The sequence below is a fragment of the Grampus griseus genome, assembly GCF_964374135.1.
Source record: "Grampus griseus genome assembly, chromosome: 11".
Taxonomy (NCBI): domain Eukaryota; kingdom Metazoa; phylum Chordata; class Mammalia; order Artiodactyla; family Delphinidae; genus Grampus; species Grampus griseus.
Genome location: NC_139005.1, coordinates 1,459,831 through 1,477,190, shown reverse-complemented (window position 1 = coordinate 1,477,190; position 17,360 = coordinate 1,459,831). Strand labels below are relative to the sequence as shown.

The 17,360-nt window shown below is 57.0% G+C and overlaps 1 protein-coding gene across 1 annotated transcript in view; it reads right to left on the bottom strand.

The window, feature by feature from the left end:
* Positions 1-17,360, bottom strand: part of CACNA2D4 (calcium voltage-gated channel auxiliary subunit alpha2delta 4) — a gene marked incomplete at both ends in the record, with an annotated part of 97,063 nt that overhangs the window by 53,035 nt on the left and 26,668 nt on the right. The window contains 12 exons of the mRNA XM_082665219.1: positions 3,820-3,891; positions 4,386-4,472; positions 7,891-7,965; positions 8,603-8,683; positions 9,444-9,520; positions 10,610-10,759; positions 12,328-12,406; positions 12,713-12,826; positions 12,902-12,991; positions 13,255-13,329; positions 14,107-14,257; positions 14,860-14,920. Of these exons, the coding sequence (XP_082521345.1) occupies positions 3,820-3,891; positions 4,386-4,472; positions 7,891-7,965; positions 8,603-8,683; positions 9,444-9,520; positions 10,610-10,759; positions 12,328-12,406; positions 12,713-12,826; positions 12,902-12,991; positions 13,255-13,329; positions 14,107-14,257; positions 14,860-14,920 (1,112 nt within the window). The remainder of the gene's footprint in view (positions 1-3,819; positions 3,892-4,385; positions 4,473-7,890; positions 7,966-8,602; positions 8,684-9,443; positions 9,521-10,609; positions 10,760-12,327; positions 12,407-12,712; positions 12,827-12,901; positions 12,992-13,254; positions 13,330-14,106; positions 14,258-14,859; positions 14,921-17,360) is intronic.

Sequence of the window (17,360 nt, the reverse complement as noted above, 5' to 3'; positions counted from 1 at the left end):
GCGTGCAGGCCCAGGTGAAGGGCACGAGCTCCTTCTGCAGGTCCCACATCCTTGTGGCTGGAGATAGTGAGAGACAGATGCTGGTTTTAGTTTGTCCTCATGGGTTCCTATTCTTCCTCATGGGTTCCAGTTTGTTCTTGCTTTCTCCCACATCTCATCCAGTTTTCCTTCCCAATCGCTGGCCCTGACAACCTACGATGACTTCAAGCTCATGACTAGAGGCAGAGACACCTGCCTTCTGTAGACATTTTTACCAGCTCCCACCATTTCATTAGGTCTACCCCCTACAATAAAACCCTATATTCATATCATTTGTAGTGGTCCTGCTTCTTTGATTAAATCCTAAACATTTCTCTGCTGAGATTCTCCATCTGTTCACTCATGATGACCATCTTATCCTTTAATTCCTTGTGCCTATTTATCATATCTGCTTGAAAGTCCTTCTTCTAATTTCAGTAGCTGGGTCATCTATGGATCACAAATAAGACTGCTTTATTAAGAAGGGAAACGTCATCTTGTTTCTTCATGTGTCTGCTGGCTATTGTGGAGAATAGGTTGTAGATACTCTGTCTTCCTCCAGGGAGTGTTGATTTCTACTTTACTCAGCAGAGAAATGGCTGGCTGACCACCTTGAGTTTGCAGAGACTTGGATTACATTTTCCCTAGGGTGGGTCTGCTTCAACTTTGTCTTTAGGTCTAGGGTGAATCCCTTGGTCTTGGGACATAGTCTTTGCTCCCAAGGTGTAGTTCTTCTGTGCTTTCAAAGAAAATTCTGAGGTATTTACTGAGCCTCCTCACCCTCGTGTGACTCCAAATTTTCCCCACGACCACAGGAAGCAGTGAAGTCCCTGCTCTGACTTCCAGCTCTCAAGCTGTTGCCTGGAGTCCCCCTGGAGATGTGTAGCTTCAAGGTCAGTCAGGAATTGGAGAGGAACTTGCATACATATGTTAGGGCCAGCCCACCTGTGACTCCCTCATTTCTGGGGTATCTCCCCTCATTTTATGACACTCTGGGAGCCCAAAGTCTGTTCTCTGACACTTCAAGATGATAACAACAGATCTCTGCTTGACTTCTAGTTGTTCCATTCCAGATGGACTGGGGTGAGCCCTTTGGGGAAAGAGCCATATAAGCGTACACCTCACTCCGTGCACTTCTCTCGATTCAAGGGTTGAAGCCTCTTTAGCTCGTGGGCTCCTCACAAGTTGGAGACCCTAGATATTGGGCCAGACTGTGTTTCTCACATTTTTGGAATTAGTTGCACACGCTTAACAGCATGGATTCCTAGCCGAATCCTTCCGAGGGGCCCGCACTCTGCAGCCTGCCGTGGCTCCCAGGCTCCGCAGCACGGAGGCTTGTCTTCTTCTCTCATTTACATTCCTGAACTCGGCTGATCTGGTCCCGCAGGCTTTTGAGTCTGTGGGCCCTGCTCTCATCATGCTGGGCTGCTGCCACTGTCCTCAGTAGCACTACCATAGTTGCCTGTCTGGAGTTTAGGGGAGATGGAGAAAGGTCTGAATTAATCCCTGGGAAATAAGGACGCATGCAAAATCCCCTGGAGAAAATGACCAAGCAGGTTATGGCCTGCCAGGAGAATGGCTTGAATGATATCGGATATTCCCACAATGCTTTAAGAAAGCCTCCCTGGGCCTAGACCTGAAGGGTGTTTCTGCTGAGGACCCCGTAAGGTAGACGTAGGCTGAGCTGAGGGAGGGGCACCATCACCACAGCAGTGAGAGGCTGGATTCCACCATGGTGTCCTTCGTACCAGCAAAGTGTCCCGTCTACACGGGCAGGCACAGGAGCTTCCGGGCATGAGAGTAAAGAGAGGAACGATTGATTAAAGAGGGCTGAGTCATGGTGTAATGGGTGGAGGGAGAGGAGAAGACAGTGAATTTAAAGAAGGGACAGAAAGGCATCTCTAAAGAGACCCGGGAAATCTTTCATTCTGGAGAGTGAGTGGAGAATCAGGGCCTGTCCCACGGGAAGGCCTTGCACAGCCGTGGTCGGGAGCGTGTGGTCAGAATCAGACCCAAGCACACAGGCCTGGAGATTGATCGTCTACCTCAGGGGTCCCCAACCCCTGCGCCGCGGGCCAGTAGCGGTCCACGGCCTGTTAGGAGCCGGGCCGCACAGCAGGAGGTGGGTGGCAGGCGGGCGGGTGAGCAGAGCTTCGTCCGCAGTACCCCTCGCTCCCCACCGCTCGCGTTACCGCCTGAACCACCCTCCTCCCGCCCCAATCCGGGGAAAAGCTGTCTTCCACGAAACCGGTCCCTGGTGTAAAAAAGGCTGGGGACCGCTGGTCTACGTCGCCCCGGGCAAGTTTTTGCTTTCTGAATTTCCGCATCGGTAAAATGGGGATAGGACAGGACATACATCACAGGGTTGTGGGAAGTGGGTGAAGGCTTATGGAGTGTAGTCCAGCTTCTCATAAATGTGAGCTGGCATCATCATCATGATTCGTTGCAGTGGAGGTAAGGCGAGAGCTCGATGTGCTGGGAAATGTCCACCCCGGTCGTGACCACGGTCAGCATCACCCTATTTCTTCATGTCAGAGCACCGCATGCCCGGAAGCCTTTGTCAAACTGCAAATTTTACCTGGACGGTTTATTAACAGCAGTGAACACATTCTGAAGGGCTGGACAGCAGTTTCAGGAGACGTCCAGACTGCCTGGATCTGGTTAGGACCATCCCTCGGTCGCTTTGAGAAGCGTGAAGGCCACATGAGGACGCAGCACTGGGAGCCCTTCCTGAGCTGGTCTGAGTTAGACCTCGCCCTGTGCGTGGAACTCACGTTGTAGCCTGGAAGCAGGTCCCACCTGATGTGCTCGGGCAGTGCCGGGTGGCTGCGCGCTCCCTGGTGCCCAGGAGCAGGGGTCCGGTTGGGATAAGGGTGGAGGCGCGTGGAAGAAACCTCTGCCTTTTTGGATCAAGAGAAGGACCTGCTGGGCCTGGTGGGACATCAGGGATGCTGCCCAGCCTGCCTGAGGGAGGCCCCTCTCAGCCCGGAGCTTATAAACAACAGGCAGATCCCACAGAAATGAGACGTGTCCCAGTGAAAACCAGCGCACGCATCTAAAAGGAATGCAGAGTTGCTTTCCTTCCCAGCGCTTTCCTGTTAGGCTTCCACGGAGGTCCGTGTTTGTGGAAGAACTTGGATCTAATTCTTGCCGACCCATGCCCGCGTTCTCTCCGCAGAGGCCGATGGGCAGCAGAGGGGATGCGGGGGTGGCCGTGAGGGAGGAGGTGACATTTGCAAATATGTCAAGGGACAAAGCCCCGTCGGTGCAAACGCAGGGGGACCTTCTCAACGAGAAGATGAAGTGGTCTTTTGTAAGCGACGTGTGGGTCTGTGGTGACAGGAATGGCACGGCTGCGGGGACCTGGCCTGATTATCTGTGGTTGCCATGGGTGGAAATTGCTCTACGGAGTAGCAATTATTTTCAACCTCTTCCCATATAACATGTTTTACAAGAGCTGCTAACGATTGGCAAAATTAACTGTCACTTTCTCCCTTTCCACCATAAACAACAAAAGGGCCACATGGCAGGCAGCAGGAAGACTTGCGAAGGGCTGGGCTGGCCACGGCCTCGCTCTGCGGCCCCGAGAACCAGGCCCTGGAGAGCGGTAGCTCCCCGGCCGGTGCTCCATGGGGCCGATGCCCGCTGGGCTGGGCCCCCCACTAGGGCCCTCCAGGCTCCAGCAAGCTCTCAAGGTTTTAGCTCGAACTCAGCCAGGTCCTTTGTCACCACCACCAACCCCAGTTAACCATGACGCTGCTTCCTGGGAGCAGACCCCAGTCTTTCCCTCGAGCGCCTTACCCCTCTGTCCAGCGGAACCTTCACGTCCATGGAGAGAGACCCTGTCTCCCTGTTGATCATGGCTGTTCTCAGCTTCAGGGGGAAAGGTAATAGAATTAGTAATAGAACAGATAATAGAACTCTGCTCACACAGGACCATGAAGCAATGAACACTGCCTTGGAGGTGACCCCTGGGGACACGCTGCGTTTTCCCCTTTCTCCTGCAAGCAGGCTACAGGTGGCAATATAGACCGGCTGCCAGGTTCCCTTTAGCTGGAATTCTGGAGTTCACTCAGAGAATGCTCCCAGTGGGCTGATGGGCGAGGAAACACGGTGGCCGAGCCCTGAGATGCAAGTTTTCCAACACCCAGGCCAGCCTAAAACGCCCTCACACCCGAACTCTGTGGCTCACAGACGTGTGCTCCTTCAGCCCCAGAGGAAGAGACTGTTCTCTCTGTGGACGGTGCGGGGGCTGCCCGTTAGAGGCACTGCTTCTGCTTTGGGCCAAGGGAGGGGGCTGAGCTCAGCACCTGTGGCCCCGGGACCCGCTGTCCAGCCAACCGACCCCCTCCCAGCCGCCCACTCACGGTTCCGGCCCGGTCCTCCCACTCCACTTCCGAGAGGTCCACGCTGTTGTAGTTGGGCTTGGGCTTCAGTTTCTTCCCCTCTCTGTACTGAGTGCGCCAGTCAGGGAGAGAGACGGGAGGTTAACACAAGCCCCGGCCCTTCCAGAAAGCCTGTTTGGCACAGTCACAACCCAGAGAAGCTCAGCGATTCCTCGTGGTCGTGCGGGCCACGTTCCCCCCAAGGCAGAGCGGCCCTTGCCAACCTTTGAGTCAGGTGGTCTCCCGGCCTCGGGGAGAGTATCTCACACACCAAGGAGCTCCCATCGTGAGTACGCTTGTCCTAGGTTTGGACTCACGTTGTTAGAAATCTCCTCCTCATGCAGAGCTGAAACCTGCCTCCTTGTGACTTTACCCACGGGTCCTAGGCCTCTCCCTGGAGCTACACAGAGAGCTTCCACCCGACACCCCTGAGGGTTTTCGGGGATGCTCGTCACCGCTAAGACGTCGCCTCCCCGAGCTAAACATTCCCAGTTCGCAGATGCCTCAGCTCCCTCTGATCCTCTTCTGCTTTGTCAATGTCACTCTCGAAGCAGAGTGCCTGGGACAGTCGCTATTTCAGGTGGGGTCTGACCAGTGTGGGGTGGGGTGTGACCCGTGCAGACCAAAACATCGTACGGCTCTGACCGCTGCCTCTGATTCTGCTAATCCAGGACGGCTACCTCGCCCGACAGGTCAAACCGAGTTTTCAGCCCATTAGATTCCCTTGACCTTCCTTGTGATGCACTGTTAAGTCACAGCTTTACCATCTTCTGCTTGGGCATCGAGTATGCTGCACAACTTTCCATGCATTCCTAATATATTTCATCTCCTTAGTTCCAGCCCATCGTTTTAGAAGAATACTTTCTGAATACTAATTTTCTCCCTTCATGTATTAGCCATACCTTCCATATCCCATGGCATCTCCTTCTGTGTTTTCATCTTGTTGATAGAATTTTTTGTGTGCAGTTTATTGATTGATTGATTTAAAATTTTTTGGCTGCATTGGGTCTTTGTTGCTGCGCACGGGCTTTCTCTAGTTGCGGCCAGTGCGGGCTACTCTTCATTGTGGTGTGTGGGCTTCTCACTGCGGTGGCTTCTCTTGTTGTGGAGCATGGGCTCTAGGCGCGCAGGCTTCAGTAGCTGTGGCTTGCGGGCTCTAGAGCACAGGCTCAGTGGTTGTGGCGCACAGGCTTAGTTGCTCTGTGGCATGTGGGATCTTCCCAGGCTGGGGATCGAACCCGTGTCCCCTGCATTGGCAGGCGATTCTTAACCGCTGCGCCACCAGGGAAGTCTTTGTTGATAGAATTTTTGAGCGAGCAGAGCCAAGGACAGACAGATTCCGCAAAGCCCGATAAAGCCCTCCATCCAGCGTGACAGGACCATTCATCAACATTCTTTGAGTGTTATTATCATTTTCTGGCCCTGACTTCTCTCTCTCTGACACCAAGAGAGATATCGTCAAGTCATCTGCTGTTAGGTCTGTAGCATTCCCCAGGTTTAATTTGGTGATAGATCAAAAAAGTAAAGAGGAGGGGCTTCCCTGGTGGCGCAGTGGTTGGGAGTCCGCCTGCCGATGCAGGGGACACGGGTTCGAGCCCCGGTCCGGGAAGATCCCATATGCCGCGGAGCGGCTGGGCCCGTGAGCCATGGCTGCTGGGCCTGCGCGTCTGGAGCCTGTGCTCTGCAGCCGGAGAGGCCACAGCGGTGAGAGGCCCGTGTACCACAAAAAAAAAAAAAAAAAAAAAAAAAGGAAAGAGGATAGTTTATCATCAGGGTCATTAGGAATTAAGCAGAGGTCTCTATTTAGCAGGACGAGGCCCCCCACAGATGCTTGAATGGCTGACGTCCCCCATCACTGTGTATCTTGCTTCAGCAAGTTTCCTCTTTTCTCAAGAAAGTGTCTCCAGTTTCTTGCCTGTGCTCCAACGATGTTCCCATTCTTGGCCTGTTGAAAGTCTATTCTCATGACAAGCAGCCCTGCCCTGCGCTCCTGTTCAGGGCGGTGCTCTTGAGTAAGGAGTGACCCTCCCGGCTCATCCACCTCCTAGTTCCTGAGGATGCCTGAAAGGCCGTCCCGGGCTCCTCAGGAAACCGTAATTCCGCTTCCGTTACTCCTAGTTTGGGCACTGACGTGGAGACATTTCAGGCCGAAAGTATGGCTCCGGCCCCCCCGTTATTACTAGGCATGGCCTCTATGACTTTTCTTTTTTAAACTCAGCTATTCTTCTCCTCGACGCCTGTCATGAAGGGATCGCTCTCTCCACGGGAGTCTCACTGTGCTGGCTTTGCTGTATGGGATAATGTTCTGCGTGGTACAGCTCTCTCATCGTTTCATTTGTGTAAGTCTGTTTCCTTAACTGGACCATAAATGTCTGTTGACAGCGTCTCGGAGTGTGATTGGGTCAGGCGTGCGACGGGCCCCCAGTACGCATGGGTTGCTTGAGGCCTTATGCTCATCCACACTACGTAGATGTGAAGACAGGTTTGGGACTGGGGCCCCTTAATTCTAAAGGGCCAACATTTTTGTTCTTCCCCAATGAGCCATCTTCTTGGCCCTGGGGCTGCCCCCCACAGGACCCGCTGGTAGAGGTCAGTGTTCTTGGTCTCTCTCAACTCTGAACCCCTAGCGTTTCCTTAAATAGCTCAATCAGTGCCTTTGGTCACTCAGCGTCTGTCTGACCCGAACGGACAGCAGTGTGGCCTAGGCTGGTCTCTCCGTGGCACCTGGGCAGGAGAGAGCTCGGAAAGGCGCCCGCGGTGCTGCTGTCCTCAGTGCCAACCTTGACTCCAGAGGAGACTGGTGGAGGGGAAGGGTCGCGATGCCGCTGGGACCCCAACTCCCCTCCCCGCTTCCCAACAACCACACTGGGAGGTGTGGCCACTACTGCCACGGATGGAGGTCTCGGGGAGCCCCCCGGCCGGGGAGGCAGCACCTTAGATAAAAGGCTGCTGCTTTCTCTCCTGGCCTCGGCCGCTCATCTGAACGCAAGTGAAAACGCCATGGGCTCCCGCCTTGGGATGGAGGGAGCTGGAAGGGGGCAGGAGCCCTGGGGACACATCCTCAGGGCAGCCTCAGCTCTGCTCCCCAGCTCGTGGGGGACGCCTCCTGCCGTTTGTAGTGTTAACTTGGCACTTACGCCCTTGGGGTGGCCCCTGGCGATCTGGGGACACACGGTCAGACTCCAAGACAGAGCGTGGGGTGACTGACGGGGTGACAACGGGGAAGGGCACGGGTCCTCCAGGGACACTGCACACTCATGACAGGCTCCCTGCAGACTGGCTGCTACCAGTTCGTGCATTTCTGCCTTGTCTCTCCTGCTAGATCATAAGCAATTTGAAAACAGGGACCATGACTTAATTTTTTTCTTGTAGTCCATCGGGTTCTTAAATGGAGCTGAAGGCGTGTTCGTTGTTTTAACCGTCTGTATGAACTACCCCCACATCCCGCACAGTTAAGACCCCCGAGGCAAATAGGATCGGTACCTACCAGGGGTCGAAGGTCAGGATGTGAGAGGATGTAGCCATTGTTAGTGCTCAAAAAGGCATAGCCGTGCACCCCGAGCTAGGAAGACAGGGATGGAGGGGTCAGGGGGTATCTGTGCAGGAGGACTGGGGCCGGGCAGGGGGCGGGGCCACGGGCGGGAAGACCACCTCTCACAGCCCCGTTTTGGCGACAGTATGAACAAGCTGGGCAGCTTCCAGCCGCTCACTCTGAATTCTGCTCCAGCTGCTCCAGTCGGCAGTGACCATAACAACGAACGTCACCACCTGCCTCCTTCCACCACTGCTCTGGGGCTTTGATTACACAGCCTCGCTCCTCCCCAGATGGGGCTGCGTGGTGCGCAGGCGGACCAGGACGGCACAGACGTGCCGAAGGCCACAGAGCACGTCGCAGCTGCCGTGACCAAGCGTCCCAGGGGCCCAAGTTTCGGTTCCCCTGCTCTGTGCCCAAACGTCTCTAAGGGCGGGATGTCCGGGGGTGGGATGTGGGGGGCAGGATGGGGGGATGTCTGGGGGTGGGGTGTCCGGGGAGGGGGAATAGGGCGTCGGGGGTGTGACATTGGGGTGGGGCTGAGGGGCGGCCGCAGGCCCCGTCCCAGCTGTGAGCTTGGCTGCACTGCCTGCAGGGAGCCTCCAGAGCCTGGTGGGGTGGCTCCTGGGAGGCCCGTGACCCTACCTGGGGGCCTGACCGGGCTCACCTTGTACTGGGGCGCCAGCTTCATCAGCTCTCTCAGGGCCACGTCAGAGCCCACCACACCCAGGAGGATGCCGTGGGATCGCTGGAAGGAAATGCCAGCTTCAGGGGAGACCAGGCTTCCCATGCACGAGGCCAAACTGAACCCACGGCCTTTCCAGAGCCCGGAAGAGGAAGCCACTTGGACCTAAGGTGGTCTTTCCTCTGCAGTTAGATTTTAGGCAGAGCTCCCTGGAATAAAAATCTAGAACCTACTAGAAGAGGCCCCAGGAGTAATCTCAGCCGCTGGGAAGATTAATGTCCAGTATTAACATTTAAGTTTAATATTTAAATGAACTACAAAGTTGAATGAAATATGAGCTTTCACAGGAGAGGCTGAAGTACTGGGATCCCAGGGCCCCTCATCTAGGGGCCCTGAAACGCCCAGGGCCCGTGAGGGAATACTCCCTGGCCAGGTAGAGGACGGACGGCTCCCACACTCCCCACCAGAGCCTTTACGAACAAGCCAGGGCCTGCCCACACTAGCAGGTTCCGTGTGCTTTTGCCGGAAGCCTGGCAGGTGACCCCTCTGGCCCTGATCCCCAAGCCAGGGTCCCAAGTCCAGAGCAGCGGGTCAGCGCCAGGCTGGATGAACAGAATCACGGGGCGGCTTCGGGAAGTGTGGCCCCTGCCCCATCCCCTCCCGACCCAGAGATTCTGGCATGGCTACTTGGGCACAGGGCCTTGAACCTGACCTTAAACCCTCCCAAGGCGGCTCTGAGGCCACGTCAAGAGCCACAGGTCTAACGACGCCAGGCAGCGGCTGGAGCTCTAAGCCGGGCAGCCGCTCGTGAGCAGACACTTACCGTCTCGTTCTTCTTGCTGAAGACAGGCATGGCCACGGTGGTCAGCAGCGCCATGCTCTGCGCCTGCGGGTAGAGAGCTGTCAGGGGGACGAGCGAAGGGCAGTGTCCACAGACTGGGGACCCAAGCCGCCACTTCAACCACAACTCAGGGGCACCTTCCAACGGGAGGAAGAAATCCCCAAGGAGGCTTCCCTTCTCTGCATGAAGACAGCTGGGGGAAAGGCTGGACGGGGAAGGCCGGACAGGGGAGCGGGCTGACGTCACTTAGCGAATGAAGCCCTAAGCCGGAGGGGGCCCCAGAGCCCCGAGTATGCGGCCCAGCCCCTGAGCACACCCAGGCTCACCCAGGCCTCTGGTCTCGGCCATGCCAAGGATGAGGGTGCACCCGTGGGACCAGCCCATCTGTGCATGAGCCCAGAAACAGAGGCTCAGACAGCAAGAGGACAGGCCGAGGAGTCAACAGGGGACAGGTTCTGGTCACTGAGATGCCAGATTAAGTGTCAGGTAAGAGTCCCTGGACATTTCTCTTAAAGGTGGGGTGTGCACCCCTCCCTTCCTCCACCTGAAGCCTAGAATTCGTCCGCAGTCGTCCTGACCCCACTAGCCACCTGGACTGTGTGGACCCCAGGGATGGCAGGGGGCAGGGGGCAGCGGGAAGGGGCCAGGGGGCTCGTCATCCACTTTTTACGTGTCCCCTTTTACGTGAGGGGGACACACACTTCTCTCCTATCGAAGCCACTATTTCCAGATGTCTCTTAATCCCAGCCTGCTATGACGCTGCTGGAGCAGGTGTCTGCGTCTGTGTTGGGTTTGAGGCGTGTCAGAAAGGTCCCTTCCCTGACATCTCATCTGACTGTCTACCTTCCGTGTCTGGTCCTGCATGGGGGAGAACTACAGGAGGTCTTGCTGGAAACTTGGGCCCTGAGGGAGGCCGCTGGTTAAGCCGTAGTGTCCTGAATCACTGGTTGGCCCCCTTTCTTCCCAGAGCAGGTGAGGATTATGGGAAAAGGGAGGGATGAGTCTGCAGCAGACGGCTCTGTCCACGGGGGTGCGGCCCTGGGGGGGTGGTCTGCTCCCGGGGCTCCCGGGCCAAGGTGTCGCTCCCCCAGTGTCTCTCCAGGACGTGCTCTGCCCACCCCACTCCCAACCCAGGAGTCACCTCTCACTCGCTGGGGGCCCCACCTTGCTGTCCATGTAGGCTTCCGTCCAGGTGATGTCATGGTCGTGGTTGATGACCATGGGCCGGCTGAGCACATGCAGGTATTCCATCACGTTCTCCTGAGCATCTGCCAGAGTGGAGATCTGCGTGTAGTAGCCTGTGGAGGGGAGGGGCGGATGGCTGTGGATGCAGGGCCTGCGCACCCCCAGCCGCGACGGCTCTTGGCTGGGCCCCTGGCTGGGAGCTGCCCTGGGCCGCTAGGTACCACTTTCCCCAAGGCTGTCCTCTCCCGGGGCAACTGGAGGCCAGTGGTGCTGCGGGGGCACGAAGGCCTGGCCCTGGCTGGACTTGGCAGAACCTTGAGGCTCCCCCTGCCCGAGAAGCAGGGCCTCAACTCAGGGCGCGAGGCCACCCCTCACTCCCTGCAGGGCTGTCCTCAGCGGTGCCTGCAGGCAGCTCTGTCCCGGGTCTGTTTTCTGAGAGCCCCACCTCCTCCTTTCCCTGACTGCTGTCGTCCCTCAGTTACTGGGAGGGGGCCGCAGCTGAGGCGGTATTTAAAAGAGCAAATGCCAGGCTTCCCTGGTGGCGCAGTGGTTGAGAGTCTGCCTGCCGATGCAGGGGACGCGGGTTCGTGCCCCGGTCCGGGAGGATCCCACGTGCCGCGGAGCGGCTGGGCCCGTGAGCCATGGCCGCTGAGCCTGTGCGTCCGGAGCCTGTGCTCCGCAATGGGAGAGGCCACAGTGGTGAGAGGCCCGCGTACCGCAAAAAAAAAAAAAAAAAAAAAAGAGCAAATGCTTTACAAGGCTGTGACGATTTATCACGTGACCGCTCGTCACCTCCCACAGAACACTGTCGCCAGCTCTGGGGAATGGGACAGCTTTCATTCCCAGGGTGCCTCTTGTCTGGGACCCTTTGACCATGCCCTTCCCTCGGCCCAGAACATCCTTCCCCGCTCTCTGCATCTGACTCACTCCTACCACTTCCTTCTGTCTCACCTTAGAACCCTGTCCTTCAGGAGGCCCGCCTGGACCCCCCAAACGCGGAGGGCTCGCCCCTCGCCCAGAACCCTGGGCAGCCTGTGCCCCGCTGCCCCTCAGCGCGATGCAGAGGTCCCGTCCCGGATGCTCATGTGTGCGCCTCCCCGACTGGACCGGGCCTTCCTGACCACGTCGACCCACTAGGGCCGGGAGAGTCAGCCACCCACAGCAGGTTCTCGGATGTCCTGCTGGGATCGAGGAACCCGAGTCGGCACCTCGAGGCCCGGGTCTTGGGTTCTGGCCAGAGACAGATGAGGGCTGCCACACACAAAACCTTAATCTAAAGAAAATGACGGTCTCTGCCTTTTGTCTGGAGCAGAAACAGAGCACACGGGCTTCATCTGCAGCAGCAGGAACGGAGGCTGGACATCAGAGACGACTGACATTGAAAGGTCGGGCCCATGTCTACATGGTTTTCCGTGTGGCAGTCTGGATAAGGCTTATTTGAAGAGACAGCAGAACGGGAGTCACCACCTCCAGGCGCGCTGCGGGAGGTGTCACGGGGGTGAGAGCCCCGCAGGGAGCGATCGACATGGGTCTTGCTTTGTCTCAGCAGGAGGGGGGCGGATGCTGTCACCTTTGCTCTGGGTCCCTTTGTGGGAGGCCCAGCTCCCACAAAGCTGGGATGCCCTCCCACCTGCGCTCAGGTGAGGCCGCCGGACGCCCTGCCTCACGTGGCGTCACCCACCTTTGTTATTGCACGCGATCCACTTCAAGCGGTCAGCAAAACTTACTTCCTTCCCGATCAGGTAAGTGAAGAGCCGGACCTGGTGGACGAGACACGGCGGACTCAGCAGAGTCCCGGCTGCGAGAGGTCTGACCGTGTCTGTGTCTGAATCTGGGACCGGGTCTCTGGATTCCGCACTTTCACCCCTTTGCATCAGGAAGGGCCCGGGGCCCAGGCTCGCCGGGATGCCCGCCCGGCGTGAAGGCTTGCCCGGCGGGGCTCACAGCCAGCAGTCTTCTGTCTCTACCGTGCCCTCGCTCGGGGCCTGGGGCTCACGGGGTGGGGCGTGTGGACACGGCAGAAGGAGGCGCTCCCCCGGCCCCCGGCCACCCGCCCAGGGAGGAACCTTGCGGTGCGGCCAGTTGTATTTCTCCAGCACTGTCCTGTGGTCCTCCACGGCCCCATCGGTGATCAGCATGATGGCCTGGTTGCACAGGCTTCCTTGCCCGGCCTCTTGGAACTGCGTGGAGGACGTGGCCATGACTCCCCATCTCCCCTCACCACCCCAGCGCCCCTGCTCCGCCAGCTGCCGTACCTGCTGCAGGATCTGGAAGGCCTCACTGAGGGCTTGGCCCACGACCCCTACACCTTTGACCATCAGCTTGTCCACCAGCTGTTTGAAGTGCTGTCCCGGGGAAGAGGATGAGGGAGGGTCAGCCGGTCAGTGGACCAGGGAACCTTCCCCTTTGGTCGTACTTTCAGAGGCTGCGCAGAGCTATTCACCCAGAAGAACAAGATTGCAGGACCCACCCCCTACTTTCATGGCTGGACCCCTGCAGCGGATGTCTCTCAGATGCCCCCAGGGTAAGCCGAGAGGGTGTGAGTGGCCGGGTGCAGGGCCACCCTCACCCCTGGATGGAGATGCTGGACCAGCACAGGTACACTCACCTCTCTGTTGTCCCGATCCGCCTGGACCAGGATCCCTTTAAAACAAGGCTCGATGTAGTGGATGTAGTCGTTGTACTGCAGAGGGCAGAACACACAAGATCAGTTGGGAAAGTCAGGGCCCAGTGACGGAGCTCGCAACTCACGGCGGGCCAGGGGTGGGGTCACCCGGGCCCCTGTGTAATATGACCTTGGGGGACCCCAGGTTTTGGGCAATTTTCTCTGAGTAGAGGGGAGGGAACAGTAGAGCCTTAACTCTAAACGTTCTCCCTCAAATCCTGGCCCTTGGCATCTTCCCAGGAGGCCAGCTGGGTGCCGTCCATCCCTGGGGCTCACGGAGACCAGGAGTTACCTAACTCTCCTCTCCCATTTCCTTCTGTTTGTCCCTCCACTTCATCACCTTTTGGGGGCAGGTGGAGCGACCCTCAGGAGAGTCGCTGTGAAAGCAAGACCAGGGGCTGCTGGCCCCTCCTCCCGACCTGCCTGGATTTGGGGAGGATGGAAGTAGGGCCCTGGGGTCACCCATCCTGCAGATGCAGGAGGCTTCTCCCCAGTGGCGCCAGGCAAGGGCACATGGGCGGGGCTGAGTTAGGGATCTACTCGGATACCCCTTCATCTGGACTGGACCCCAGCCTCGTCTGAGAACCTGAGTAAATCTACCAACTCCGAGAAACGGACATATGCGTTTCCCACGTAATTTCAGAAACTGTGGACGCCTGGAAGCCTGTCTTGGGTGGGGAGTCCCAGCTTCAGGGGATAGGGTCCTTCACAGCACGAAGCATCGGGTGGCCGTAAGTACAGGTCATTCCGGTGCAGGCAGAGGACGGGTTTTCTGGAACGGGAAGGCGAGTTTACCGAGATGATGTTCACGAAGTCGTTTTCCCCCAGCGTGTCCAGGATGGTGGAGACCGTGTGCTTGGCGATGGCCATCCGCAGCCCCTTCATGCTGCCGCTCGTGTCCATCACGATCACGATGTCCTTCGGGGACGTGGCAGCTTGTATGTACCTTTAGCAGAAAGGAAGGGACAGGCCGACGGTGGGAGAGCCGAGCCAGAACCGCCGCCGACCGGGTCCCCCTGGTTTCCATTCAGACTCTGGCTCAAAGTTCAGGTCAACGCCCGGGGTTTCTCAGGTCCGGAACCACTCAGTTCTGGAGCCATTTCGGGTGCCGTGGCTGGGACTGTGCCCATCGAATGGTCAAGTGCTCATGGTGACCCTTGTCCTCTTTGTTTCGGACCAGCCCTGGTCCCGGGGTGCTGGCAGTGGGAAGGCAGGGAGCTGGATGCCCCCTCAGACTGGGTTACAGATCTGCCAGAGGAGGGGCGAGGACGGAGGGGAGAGCCTGGTGCGAAGACAGCTCAGAGCCCTGGGAGGAGGTTTGGGGCAGGGGAGACACATGCGGTCAGGGTTGGAGCAGAGCAGCTGTAGGGGGACGGGGGGGACGGGGTCGGGGGAGAGGGATGCAGAAGGACACTCTTCTTCTCCTGTGTTGGATTAGTTCTACCTGCGGCCCTGGGGGTGGGGGTGCGCTCAGGGCAGGAGAACGAGGCAACATCCGAGGCTACAGAAAGATGCTGGCCCCTGAGGCCTCGCCCCGGGGACGCTTACCAGCCGCGGTTCCGGCAGTCGAAGGTGATGACCCCGTTCTCATCAGGCGTCCATTTGATGCCTGGGGAAGGAAAGTCTGGTTTCTTCGCTGGCTCGAGAGGCTGCTCCAGAGCTTCCGCCTGGGTGCTGACACCCGGCACGGCCAGGACCCCCAGGGCAGTAGGTCAGCCCCTGTGAACTGAGGGAGGCCGGCTCTTGGAGGGACACTCACCTCCCAGCGGCCCCGATCCAGAGTTGGGTTAATTTCATAGGTAGGACCCCGCCCCCCCACCCAGCCATGTGGTTCCTGGGACTCATCGGTGGGGCTAAACTTCCCATCAAACTAGACGGGGAGGCCCAGGGGTGTGACTTTTATTTAGCGTCATTGCCATCCAGCAGAGCGTGCACAGAGCAGGCGAGAGCCGGGGCTCTGAGCTGCAGCCCACCTGCCTCCAGGCAGATCAGCTGCTGGTGTTTGCGCCCTCCCTGTTAGCTGCGGGGGGAGGTGATTTGGCTACAAGACTAAGCTCCCCAAGGCCAGGCCTTCCCAGGGCCTGGCAGGTCTGACACGAGTTCCCGGTACAGCAACGGAGAGGGGCAGCTGAGATGGAAGTTCTTGGCTCTGAACCCAAACCTTAGAAGAGGGCTTTGGTGGTCCCGGGCGGGGTGCCCTCAACCCCGAGCAGAAACAGAGGTCAACCCTCTCGAGGGAAGCTTTCCCAAGTCGGGCCCCACAAGCCAAGGTCACCACGTGCGTCAGAAACAGGCCCCTGTGGGTGAGAGGCAGCGAGGCAAGAACCATGAGACGTGTCCTCCCGGGATGACGGGCGCTGCTGAGACAGGGAGGCGAGAGCGTGGCCGTTGTGGAAAAGGACCGAGGGGTGGCCTCTAGCAAGAGGGCTCCACAGGCCCCGTGAAGCAAAGTGCTCGGTGAACAGAGACCCACAGGAGTGAGAGATGAGCTCTGTCTCTGCTCCACTGATGTAAGTACGTGGTTTCCAAAGGACAACGCGGGCGATCACCCCCCACCTAGCAGAGTCACCGAACTCCCAGTTCCCTGAGAGACACAGAGAAAGGTCTGCACATGTTCCTAAGCTGTTTCTGCAGGAAGCAGACACCACCGATGAGAACTGCTGACCGCGGGCACGTGGGCCCCAGACTGGCTGAAACCAGGTGGACGAGGCTCGAAACCTCACCGGACGCCAACCAACCCGAGAATCGAGCACGAGCTGATCAGGCTCCTGCACCCTCCCCGGCGCGGCCTTTAACCCCCCTCCCTAGACGTCCCCAGGGAGCTGGCGCCCTTTCCCTCCTTCTGCTGCACCAGCTCTCCTTTCGATGAAAAAGCTTTGCTCGCCTAGGAGTCTTGTGGGAGTGATGTTCATTGCTGTGGCCTTGCTTTCCCAGAACCTAGAGAGAGCGCCTGGGAACTCACACAAGGGGTATTTGTATCAAATATCAACAGTGAGAGTATCCAATTTGCAGGGATAAAAACAGGGAAACATTAGATGAAAATAAGTCAGGGTGGGGAGGTGGAGGTGCAAGTGGGAGAGTTCTAAAGCCCTTTTTTGACTGCGAGGAGGGTGGAAATAGTATTTTAATTGTTATATCGCATGTTAAAAATGCTTGAGGGCTTCCCTGGTGGCGCAGTGGTTGAGGGACTCCGCCTGCCAATGCAGGGGACGCGGGTTCGTGCCCCGGTCCGGGAAGATCCCACATGCCGCGGAGCGGCTGGGCCCGTGAGCCATGGCCGCTGAGCCTGCGCGTCCGGAGCCTGTGCCCCACAACGGGAGAGGCCACGGCAGTGAGAGGCCCGCGTACCGCAAAAAAAAAAAAAAAAAAAAAAGCTTGATAAAACAGCAGGGCTAATTACTAAAAGAATGGGAACAGAGGAATAAGCTCCAAACTGACAGAAAAAAGAGAAGGAAGGGGTAGGGGAGATTTATCAAAAAACATAAATCATTAAAAAAGACAAAGAAAGGAAACATAGAACTAGAGGGATGAGTAGAAATTTAAAAAATAAGATAATAGCATGTCCAAATATATCAACATAATACATGGAAATGTGCTTAACTTGCGAAATGGTAAAAGAGGTTGTCAGTTTGCATAAAAATTAAAAAGCTATAAGCTATTTTCAAGAGATATGGCTAAAACAAAATGACATAGAAGATTGGAAGTAAAAGGATGGAAAAAAAATATATATGTCTGGCAAATACCAACTGAGAACATACTGGTATCACGCTATGAATACCGACAAAACAGACTTAAAAGGTGTCATAAGGGCTAACAAGAGTCAACCAGACACAACACCAGCAAAGACACAGAAAATCTAAACAATACGGTTGACAAGCCTGATCTAATGACGTAGCAGAAGTTTTCATCCAGCGATTAAAGCACACATGGAATATTTACACAACGTGATGACATACTAGGCTATTAACTAAATCCCAGCTAACTTCATATATTCAGTACCACATACACTGTGTCCTCTGACTGCAAAGCAACTGAACTAGGAATTTATA